Source organism: Anguilla rostrata, chromosome 16, assembly GCF_018555375.3.
Source record: "Anguilla rostrata isolate EN2019 chromosome 16, ASM1855537v3, whole genome shotgun sequence".
Lineage (NCBI taxonomy): Eukaryota > Metazoa > Chordata > Actinopteri > Anguilliformes > Anguillidae > Anguilla > Anguilla rostrata.
The window spans coordinates 5,379,554-5,391,560 of NC_057948.1; the positions used below are offsets into that span (position 1 = coordinate 5,379,554).

At 39.5% G+C, this 12,007-nt stretch overlaps 1 protein-coding gene and 1 long non-coding RNA gene across 4 annotated transcripts; one reads left to right on the plus strand and one right to left on the minus strand.

The window, feature by feature from the left end:
- Positions 1–1,728: 1,728 nt before the first annotated feature.
- LOC135241754 (zinc finger protein 883-like) lies at positions 1,729–8,329 on the minus strand. 3 transcript variants are annotated; one of them, XM_064312410.1, is made up of 2 exons: positions 8,107–8,329; positions 1,729–6,463 (listed from the first exon to the last, which is right to left on the minus strand). In XM_064312410.1, the coding sequence occupies exon 2, from the start codon at positions 6,428–6,430 to the stop codon at positions 4,406–4,408; it is 2,025 nt and encodes a 674-aa protein (XP_064168480.1). In that variant the 5' UTR covers positions 6,431–6,463; positions 8,107–8,329; the 3' UTR covers positions 1,729–4,405. The 3 variants fall into 3 exon arrangements, with proteins under 3 accessions (XP_064168480.1, XP_064168478.1, XP_064168481.1); XM_064312408.1 differs by having other exon boundaries at positions 8,095–8,329; XM_064312411.1 differs by lacking the exon at positions 8,107–8,329 and adding an exon at positions 7,886–8,085.
- Positions 8,330–9,167: 838 nt separating this feature from the next.
- On the plus strand, positions 9,168–11,436 carry LOC135241776 (uncharacterized). Its single transcript, XR_010326109.1, has 3 exons — positions 9,168–10,424; positions 10,516–10,637; positions 10,715–11,436. It is a non-coding gene; the product is annotated as an uncharacterized LOC135241776 (long non-coding RNA).
- The last annotated feature ends 571 nt before the right edge of the window (positions 11,437–12,007 follow it).

Below are 12,007 nucleotides of genomic sequence, written 5' to 3' on the forward strand. Positions count from 1 at the left end.
CTCAACTCCGACGGAGCGGATTAATATATATAGAAAGGCTGTAAGCGGCATTTCCGTAATATTAGAAAAAACACGTGTTTCAAACAGTTTTCATTTTGCTTTCTCACACGGGTTGTTTGTGTATAAACACGTTACTGTTTTGGTAAGCTTTTCTCACGTTTAGCAAACGAAGCAAACTCTAACTATTCTTGGACTGCGTTGTACTGTCAAGTATAGGGCATCTGCAGGCGTATGCATCCAGGGTCCTGCAGACTCACCGGGAGTTGTATGTTCCATTAATCGATTGCAACCCGATATGTTCCAACCCTTGTCCAAAGCAAAGCACTTAGCTATATAACGTCATTATTATTGAAATTGATGGCAAGACTGACATGTAGCGGTCAAACAAATAGGCTATTTTCGTTAAATGTGCCTTAGTTGTAAAATGTCGTCGGTATTATGGAATTGGTGTCTTTCGACATGTGTGAGGTTTCAACATGTCTGAATAACACCTACATGCAACGCTTGTGGCCATCAGACATTGTGTAATGTGTCTTAAAACACAAATGCAAATAAAGACGTATTGAATTGTTCCCCACTGGTTCAGGACCTACCTACGGGACAGGAATTATTTTATCTCTATTGATGACTTGGTTTCTGAAAACAAATTTCATGTGTTCTTCCACAGAGTTCAACCCATGGTCCTCTTCTATTGAACCGGGAGCATATTGGGAACATGTTCCCAGTGTGGGAGTGCATCTCTGTTCCCAGGGTCATAGGACCTTGGGAACATAGGACCCTGGGAGAGCACATATGTAGAGCTGGGGAACATAGGACCCTGGGAACATAGGACCCTTTGACATATTCCTATTATGTGCCATATAAATCCAGGGAACCTAGGACCCTGGGAACATAGGAATGACCCCATCAAGCTAAGAATAGTGGTGTCATTGTGGATGCTGACCTTAATTTTAGGTCATATCAGTAGTGTCACAATATCAGTATTTTTATCACCTTAAAAAAAAGAGCTTTGTACAAAAAACCAGACTTAGAGAAACTGATGCATGCTTTTATTACTAGTAGATTGAACTACTGCAATGGCCGCCTCGCTGTGAGACGACTCCAGCTCATTCAGAATTCTGACTGAAACTAGGAAAATATATCACATTACACCTGTACTAAGATCACTGCACTGGCTTCCTGTAGCCTCAAGAATTGATTTTAAGATTTTACTTTTTGCTTATAAAGAATTGAATGGCCTGGCTCCACAGTATATTTCTAACCTGCTTGTGGGTTATGAACCAACCAGGTCCCTGAGGCCATCTGGCACAGGCCTTTTAGTAGTTCCTGAGGTAAAATCTAGATCTGGGGAAGCTGCTTTCTGTTATTATGCGCCCACATACTTAAACAGCCTCCGGGACTATTTAAGACTGGCTCCAACTCTTGCCAATTTTAGGAGAGGGCTCAAAACTGTCCTCCTTTCCATGGTGTTTGACTAATGCTTTTTCAAATATATTGCATTCATATTTTAATTTATTTTTCTCTTTAATTTATCAATGTGTATGCAGTCTGTGTTTGCTTTCCCATGTATATTTCATGAATCAGTTTAACTTCTTTTTTCTTTTTGTATATGTATATATGCAAGTGTGCATTTTGTATAAAGCACATTGGAATTCTTTGCGTAAGAAATGTGCTATACTTGAACTTGAACTTTAGCTGCCTGGCTACATGATTCTACTGGCAAAAGTATAATTATAATATTAAGCTTTAATGCTTACATTATGGATCTTGGTACTCTGGCACATAATACAGGATTTCATTCAAGACCCAGCTTGTTCATTATGACAGGTAGGCCTTTGAAACAGACCTTATAATTCATTACATTACAGGCATTTAGCAGACACTCTTATCCAGAGTGACTTACACAACGTTTTACACAGCATTTACATTTATACATTATATATACAGTAAGATATATACTGAAGCAATGCATGTTAAGTGCCTTGCTTAATGGTACGACAGCAGTGTCCTACCTGGGAATCGAACCTGTGAGCTTTAAGTTACAAGACTAGCTCCTTACCCATTATAATACACAGACGCAAAGTGTAGGCTAAGTCAGGAAAGTTATGGAAAGTCCTAAACTAGAAGTGAAGCAGTGCCCCCTTCCTGATTTCCTCTATTATTGCATGTGTCACACTGAATGGTTTCAGACTTTTAGAACAAAAAAATGAGACAAAGGGAACTTGATTAAACATAAAAGTTAAAGTTTTTTTTTTTTTTTTTTAAACCATATTATAAGTAAGATAAGATGATTTTGCTCCTAGGGTGAAAATCTTTGTTGTCATTAGGGTAACATAGCCAGTTAGCTAATTCGGTCACCCTCTTGCCAACTGGAGGTTTTTGTGGTTTTTCGCCCCCTTGGGAGCAAAATATAATTGTAGTCAGTTTGCCTTTATTGTTACGTGCTGTAGTTTATTATAATCTGGTAATCTTATAATCTAAATTAAACATTTCCTAGAACATGGGTTCCTTCAGTCATTGCTATTTAGTAAAAGCTAGCTAAGTTAGTTGATTATAACCAGAGTGATTCTGCAGCAGGTAGTCATTTTTTGTGTTATTTATTCAACATTTAATGTCAGCTAAAAGTGCCTTATTTTTTCCTCTCTGGTTTATGTTGCTAGTTGTCTGGAGCCACCCATGCGATTTTAAGTTGTGGTCTTGGTGCCTCCGTCTCGGCAGTGACTTACACGAGACATTGGGAGAGAAAGGGTGATAGTTTGGGGGTAAAAATGTAGCCAAAGCTGTGTGAGGGTTGCAGGATGATCGCGCTTCTGGAAAGCGATTACCAGGGGAAGTTCTGGAGGACAAGATTCTTGATCATGAGGGCCAGCTTGCTGGACTCCAGACTGCAACTGGTAGAGTCCCCAGGAACTGATTAGCACGTCCTTTAATTTTCAGAGATGTTTTGGACAGATTTTTGACCTCCAGATATCTTAAGACCCCTATACTGATGAAAAGATAGTAGTTCCCACTTAAAATTTATGGAAAGGCACAACATGCTTTTAAAATAATCTACTCTGTGCACATGCTATACCAACAAATAAAATTTTAACATCTATATTAATCAGGAGTGCCTTGATTTTTTCCTGTTCTCAATACCAATTACCATGTTTATTTCCATAAACAGAATCTGTTCAAAAATCCTTTTAAAACAAATGCATTACTGTAAATCTTTCAGTCTTCAAAGTACAAGATAATGACATTTCTTAAAGAATCGGGCATATTATAGTCCACAAGACTTTGAACATAATGAAAATGCAATTCCAGTCTGTCCCAGTCAGTTGGCAGTTTTTCAGCTAGCCGTCCAAAACTTTGTTTGTGTAATTTCCAAGGACAGTGAATATCCACTCCATGGTTCCAGTAAATTTACAGATATTATTTCTGGGCAGAAAATTCTGAAGTGGCAGCAGTCAGTATCACTATAAATACTGATATTTCCATCAGCAAGTGATGCGAGGGAAAACTCAGCACCAATTTACCATACAACAAGAAAGGTTTGCTATAAAAACCACAGGGCATAATCCATTGCATTACATTGCAATTTAATTTTTCCATTTGAAAACTGTAGGGAAGAGGGCCAGTCATGTAGTAAATTGTTTATCAGTTCCTTACGGAAGCCCTATAGCAAAATAATTTTGCTGCTGGCAATTTTGTGTTGTTTAACCATTTGTATTGAACAATTCAATTTCAAGAATTGTGGTTGATAATTTCCATTAAACTAGGTGCAGTGCTTTGGCTGTTTGTTTCTTTAGTTGTGGTCATTTAGGGAATGACCATGTAGAAAATAAACAAAAAAATGTTCCCCTTGTATTTCTCACATGAACAAACTTCCCACATGGGTAACATCCAGTTTCAGTCCTCTTCTTAAAAAACCATTGGCGGTTGAATATAATGAATATGTGTATGTATCCATCTGTATGGATAACTAGACGGGGAACAAAATATCTCCTTCTACACATGTGCAGCCTTTTACCCAAATGCATTTTATGGAAACACTGAAATAAGATCTGAAACACTCCCCAGTAATTTTGCAGATTTTCATTTTTATGAATGTCAGGTGGCCAAGAAAACTATTTAAACACTTCCCATACTAAGTATAGTTTTTCCACCTCAATGCATTCTCGAGCATCAGGAAAACGCTTCTCACATATTACATTTGTATGCAAATCATCTGGTGGTTACTGAAATAAAATAATTTAAAAAAAAAAACACTTATTACAATGATTATGTTTTGGGCTTTTCACCTGTATGAATTCTCTGGAGGACATTTAAATTAGATGTAGTAGTAAAACACTTCTCACACTGATTGCATTTGTAGGGCTTTGTACCTGTGTGAAATTTTATGTGTATCCATAAATACGATGCTTCAGTTAAACGCTTCGCATTTATTGGCTTTTTCTCCTGCATGAATTCTCTGATGAATTTTTAAATCAGCTTCTTTAAAAAAACACTTTGCACACTGAGTACATGTGTAGGGCTTTGCACTTGTATGAACTCTATGGTGGTAACTTAAACTAGCTTTATGAAGGAAAAGCTTCTCACAATGATCACATTTGTAGGGCTTTTCACCTGTATGAATTTTCTGGTGGGAACGAAAACCTTTACTTTGCGAAAAACACTCCCCACACTGAGTACAAGTATAAGGCTTTTCACCTGTATGAATTCTCTGGTGGCAATGCAAAGAATTTTTACGAGAAAAACACTTTCCACACTGATCGCATTTGTGGGGCTTTTCACCTGTATGAACCTTCTCGTGGGAGCGTAAACCACTATTCACTGAAAAAGATTTCCCACATTGAGTACAGGTGTAAGGCTTTTCACCTGTATGAATTCTCTGGTGGTAATCCAAAGAAACTTTACGAGGAAAACACTTTCCACACTGATCACATTTGTGGGGCTTTTCACCTGTATGAATTTTCTGATGGTCACGAAAATTATTTTTCATCAAAAAACTCTTCTCACACTGAGTACACGTATAAGGCTTTTCACCTGTATGAATCATCTGGTGCATACGTAAAGTATAATTAGTCGTAAAACACTTCTTGCACTGATGACATTTATAGGGCTTTTCACCTTTGTGAATTTTCACGTGTGACCATAAACAAGAAGGTTTAGCAAAATGCTTCTCACACTGATCACATTTGTAAGGCTTTTCTCCTGTATGAATTCTCTGATGTTTTTTTAAATCGGCTAATTTAAAAAAACACTTTGAACACTGAGTACATATGAAGGGCTTTAAACCTGTATGAACTGTCCGATGGGAACTTAAACCAGATTTATGGAAAAAACGCTTCTCACAACAATCACATTTGTAGAGCTTTTCACCTGTATGAATTTTCTGGTGGGAACGTAAAAGAAAACTCTGCGAAAAAGACTTCCCACATTGAGTACATGTGTAAGGCTTCTCACCAGAATGAATTCTCTGGTGGTAATCCAAAGAAACTTTACGAGGGTAACACTTTTCACACTGATCACATTTGTAGGGCTTTTCACCTGTATGAGTTTTCTGATGGTCACGTAAATTACATTTCATCAAAAAACTCTTCTCACACAGAGTACACGTGTAAGGGTTTTCACCTGTATGAATCATCTGGTGCATACGTAAAATATAATTAGTAGTGAAACTCTTCTCACACCGAGTACATTTGTAGCGCTTTAAACCTGTATGACTTTTCAGATGTTTACGTAAATAAGACGCTTCAGTAAAATGCTTACCACGCTGAGAGCACTTATGGGGCTTTTCACCAGTATGAATAGCCTCATTTTGTATGAATTTGGATGGCTTATTAAGGTATCTCACATGCTGGGTGGAACTGTACTGTTCTTTACCTTGTGTTATACCATATGGATTTGGCTCTCCTCCATATTGCCCTGGTTCAGTCTGGCATTTGAGATCAACACCAGTGCCATTAAGCACAGTATTCATGAGATCACTCACTAAAATTTCACTGGATTCAAACTTCATTTTATCAGACCTGATATCAACGCATTTAATATCTTGCAAGTCGCTGCAGTGTTCTGCCTTGAGGTGGCCTCCACAATCAGCCTCTGTTTTGACGTGGTCAGGATGCAGATGGGTCAGGCATGCCAACTCCGTAAAGTCCGGGCTCTCTGTCTTCAGGTTCTCGGTGCTGGTGGGGCCCAGATGGGTTTCTCCTTTCGTCAGCGGTGTGTCTATGTGGCATACATCACCGACGCCGCTGTGGGCCGTAACGCACTCTGGCCGCAGTGCGTCGAGTCCTGGTGTGGTACACTTTCCGTCCGACTCTGACATGTGGACAGATTCCAGTCCATCGAGTTCCTCCTCTTTCGGTCTGATCCTGTGGTGCTCAGTGAGCTCTGGCAGTGTTGTCTCAGTTTCCCGTCTCTGACAGACACCCGCCCACATCATATTACTGCTCAAAGGCAGGCAGAAGTGCAGCTCCTGGAGGGAAACATGGGAATGGATTTAGCTTTAAACAGCTGATAATTGTATTCATACCCATTTGTGTGCCTGAATTGGATTTTTACTCCAAATTTGGTTCATGAAGTTATATTCACCCATGCGTCTCAGATAATTCTAGCCAAATAAACTGGATCTAGCCCTTAACTGTCATGCTATGAGATGAGCTTTTTGGCTTCAAAGATTTCCATACTCCTCTGTCTGGAACTCATAATCTAAGCTTTCTGGGGTTTTTTTTTTAAACTTAGTTAGCCTACTATAAATCAATGATAGGGGAAATAACCTTGTATAAACTCCTTCACTGGCCAGTTTCTCCTGCTGGCCTAAGTGAATTGTCTGTCAGAGCGGTATCTTTAAAAATGCCAGCCGCTTAAATTAAATGTCAGCTATTTTAAATCTATTGTGAAATTAACACATTTAATCCTGTAGTTGGCTACACAATAACATGTGATAACAAAACAATACATAATACTCTACAAATTAAACGTTTCTTGGAAGAGGTTCAAATGATTCAAACAACTTTTAGGCTATAGGGGAGAGCGGGGAAATAACTAAAGCCTTTCGTATTTGGCTAAATTCTGAAAATATTACTAGAGATAGAGTCATCGTTTTTTTAATACAAACAACCTACATCCCGATATACAATTCAATAGCAATCTGACCGAAAGTACGGAGTGAAATGTTACATTTAACCTCGAGGTTAGGGTAAAACCTAACACAACACGGGGTACACCTAACAGTCTTATTGGCTTTAAGTGGTGCAGTGGGTAGCAATACCGCCTCACAGCAAGGAGGTCCTCGGTGCGAATCCGACCTGGGCCTTTCTGTGTGGGGTTTGCATCTTGCATGGGTTTCCTCCCACAGTCCAAAGACATGCAGGTAGGTTAATAGGAGACTCTAAATTGCACATACGTATGAGTGAATGGTGTGTGTGCCCTGCAATAGATTGGCGCCCTGTCCAGTTTCTGAAACAATGATTGTTTTGGTCCAGAAGTCTTGGAAAAATATTTATTAAAATGTGCATATTTTATGGCATAATGCACATTTTTCAATCTGCTTTCCATATGAAACGTAATGTTCATCACTCGAGTTTCAATACCATCGAGAACCTTTTATTTTGACTTCAAAAGACCGATATTCCCCATTCGAACCCTCAAGCGCACATGCCAAATCTGGCCAATACTTGCCCATTTAGGGGCTACCCTATTTAACAGCCCACTGACAGGGGGCGGTTAGCAATCCCAGCAAGCTAGCATGCTATAGAGTAGACCATTACAGGCATTACCATCAAAACTATGCGATCTGTTAATCATTAAGACTGTTTACGACTACAAATATTTGAATTCCTTGACATACACAGAATATAGTAGCCGAAAAACACTTCCGGTAATATTTTTTACTTACTCAAAACAGACTTTTGGCAGTATCTCCCGAGATATTTATTAAACGCTCTCTCCGTTCATTGGAGACAAAGAGATCGCGTTTTTAGCGAACAGTGGCTCCATCCGGGGCACTTCAGCTAATGTTAAACTGTTAGTTTACAGATTTCGTGCAATGAGGAATGAAAAAAATAAAATAAAAATAAATAAATATAAAGCCCATTTAAGCCGTACCCGTATTCTCACTTGTTGATTTGCTTCCTTGATAGTTGGCTAATTCCACAGCCATTTAATTGATCCTCAGCGCGTGCTCCAACAGTCTGTAGCATAATCTAGGCTGGGTCCTTCGAACGGCGAACGTAACGAGCTGCATCACCACATCTTCGTGTAACGATTCGTTTATTTGGTTATCTTTACTGCTTGCAGGCAGGTTCTATGAGCATTTCTCCACGAAGGCAATGCAAACAGTTCAGAAAAAGACCGACAGCTAAACTGGGAATGGTGCGCAGGGTTTGCACGGTTTTGCACGGTTGACAAAGCAGCCCAATGGCCAATCAAAACCAGCCCACTGGCCACCCTGTTTCTCGAAGTGGTTTTTTCACCAATCTAAGGCTCTGGATCTGGGATCTGTATCATATCGGGATATGTATCATATCGCGACTCCCATATTGGAATACGAAGCCTATCATGAGCTACCTGCCAGTAGTTTGTGTGTGGGCCTATTGCACTTCAGGATAACATATAAGGGTTAAAACAAAATACTGTTCTATTAAAAAAAGCAATGTGATTTTCAGGAATACATCAGTTTATTGGCAGTCAACAGGGTAACAGATTGCAAATATTTAAAAGCACTTAGCTGGTGTATGTTTTTTTTTTTTGATACATTGATACATCGTTTTCTAGTGTTTGTTAAATGTTTGTATTAGCTGACATATACACAAACTTTAGGTACCATTTAACTATAGTGCCTCGAAAAGTAAGGGAAGAGTTTGTTAACTACAGGATAATAATGTGTACATTTTCTACCTTGATTGATGGAAAGAAGCTTTGACTGCATGTGTGGAAGCTGGCAGCTGTACTCCCCAGAGACGATGGTTCAACAAAAAGTGGACCATAAACATGGAAGAGTTTTGAGGAGACTCTCAGGAAAACACCTGCCTTCAACTCCAGCCCAACTCCTAATCCAAAGGTCAAGAAAAGAAAAAAACCTAATGAAAAAATGCAGGTGGAGAAGCAGAGAGAGAACAGGTGGAGGGGAGAGTAAATGAAGATAGGGAACCGCTTGACTTCTGTCGATAGCTGGCGTCAACAAATTGGGGGGGATGAAAACGGCAAATTCTTGAAAGCAACAGTACGCAGGTGAAAGCCAGTCTCTCTGTAACTGACCCGGAGGACCAGTGGGAATTCTCTGCCTGACAAAGAGAAAAATTACAAACATGTTCTTGCAATCTTATGCCAAAGAGAAGCAGATACTCCCTGGCACAATCAAGTCCTACCTTAATAGCCTGAAGCATTGGATGTAATTAGAGATCCACTGGAAGCCAGACTGACACCATGTCTAGGTGGAGCTTGACATACTGAAAATAATTGTTGAAAAGAACTTTAAGCAAAATGGACACACCTAAAACATCTCATCAAACTGGAGATGACCTCAGAATTTGTGAAGAGTGAGGTTGCCATTGAGGCCACTAAAAGAAATGGATCCAACGTGAGGCCAGTCAACCAAAGAGACTTTGTCGTTGGCAGAAACTTTTTAATGTTTCCAGCGTATCATGCTGAATACCACAAAGGCTGGCATTCTGGCCAATGTCCAGTTAAGAGAATTCAAGATGTCAAGGTCCCTGGAAGGTGTAAAGAGCTTCGAAGTTAAGCAACACAAAACAGAGAGCACCCACTGTGGGGAAATGGTTGTTGTCTCAGAGGAGTCATACAGGTGGACTATCTTTTAATACATTGAAATCTGCCCCCAAAGAGTGAATCCGAAGACGACCACATTGTTTGTAACATAGGGCAGGCAAAAAATGGGCAGCAGCCAAATAAGTCCAGCAATGCAGTCCACATAACGTAACACAATAACATAACAACATACCATAACATTACAGAACACAACAACATAACATAACCTTACATAACATAATGACAAGAACAGGCCATTCAGCCCAACAATGCTCGTCATTTTCCTGATGAAGTTAGTGCTCTGATTATCTACAGACTAGATAGTATCTAACATCGTATCAAGCCTAGTCTTGAAAATCCCCAGAGTTTCTTCCTCTACCATGTGATCTGACAGGCTATTCCACACATTGTCTACTCTCTGTTGAAAAAATGCAATTTTTTTGGTATAAGGCAAGCATCACCTGCAGCCTCATGAGGAAATCAGCAGTGACTGACAGGAAGGGGCAGCTGTTCCACTTAATGAGTCATCACCTGGCCACTGCACAAAAGTGCTTTATGGTAGTGGAAAAAGAGAAGAGCTCAGTTTAGCTAATGTGTGATGATCGTTCATGCGCAAAATGGCTGCTGTGCATCACCCAGGTGGGTGCTACGCATTGGTGGTGGGTGAGGTGAGTTCCCATTCATCACTGTAAAGCACTTTGAGTATTCGGAAAATCACTATATAAATCCAATGATTCATTCATTCATTCATTTTCAAAGCTGCTGCTATGGTGCAGAACAGAAAAAAAGAGGAGAAAGATTTAAAAAGAGGTGAAAGAGGAGGAGGGCCCTGATTGTCCCAGCCCCAGGCAGGTGCTCAGCAGCAGGAGGGGAAGAAGGCTGTAAGTTTTCTTTTATACAGTGCCTATAGGAAGTCTACACACGCTTTCCAATTTTTACTCTTTTTTTTGTCTTGCAGCCTGAAAGCAAGATGCTTAGGATTTTTTCCACGCTGACCTACACAACCGACTCACAGATTCAAAGTTGAAGAAAACATTTACAGTAAACAAAATTAATTCATGGGGGAAAAAATGGAATGTCTTGACTGTGTAGGTATGCCCACCCCTTGTCACAATAAAAAAATTTTTATTATCGTGAAAAACAAAAAGGCACCTAACATGTTGTATGTCTACATCTGTATCCATTAATACTAGTTCAAATTATTGAAATACCCCTGTGAGTAGAATCATGCCGGTCTCTGTATGGTCTCTATCAGGGAGTGAATTGTCAGTCGAAGTTAATCAATTAACACAAAAAAGGCATCAGAACAACTCTTTAAAAGACACAGAGTATGGTGAAGTGGAAGTGGAAGGTATAGGCCAACACCCAGATAATGCTCAGATCACGGCGTTCCCCCATACTGAGTAATTTATCTGGGGAAGGAATAAAATTCTGAGGGAAAAAATTGTGAGGCCTGTGGTGACTTTGAAGTCCATGGCAGAGATGAGAGAAAAATGTGCATGGTAGAAAAAAATTTCACTTCCATGTGACCGTGTGTCAATGGATATTCAGTGTCTTTGAAGCATATTTATTCCCCCTCGCTGCTCTGTGCCTCTGTAATGGTCAAAAACTTTGTAGCACACATGATCGGTTGAAAACTTGTTAGTATAATCAGTCTTCTTCGGCTGGCGGCAAGAACAATCGTGGAAGAAAGTTCATTACAATGAAAGTTTGTGGGGAAATTTACAACTTTTAACATTTGTTTTAAAAAGACTAAATATTCAAGAAAAAGTGCCGTTATGTGGTGCTTACCCTTTAATAATAAAAAAAGGTTTGGTAAACTAATGATTACGTTTTAAAATGAATTTTATGCATTCATGTTGATGCTTACTCACTGTAGTGGTAAAGATGGTGTTAACATGAGATCCAAGCTGTTGAAAAATGCTATTCAAAAATACTTTTACCACACTGTACACAAGATCTTGGTGAAGATCTACATGTACAAATCTTCAAACTAGGTGTACTGGCCTAGCCATGTCAGAAAACATTTTAGAGGGCCTCTTTGTCAGCATGTCTTGGACCGATTGGGGTGATGTCACAATGGGTTGGGCCAAGGCCCCCAGGATGCTGGCAGCTGTAATGTTTTAGGACACTTCAATATACTGTGAATTGTTAAAGTGAACTGTTCTTGTAATAAAATGTGTGATAATGTCTTCAATCTGGTTAGATTTTTTTATAGTGATCCCATTGCTTTCAGTGCAGCATTAAGGAC

Bases quoted from the DNA above. Each gene is read 5' to 3' on its own strand.
- LOC135241754 (XM_064312410.1), bottom strand. From the start codon at position 6,430: ATGATGTGGGCGGGTGTCTGTCAGAGACGGGAAACTGAGACAACACTG.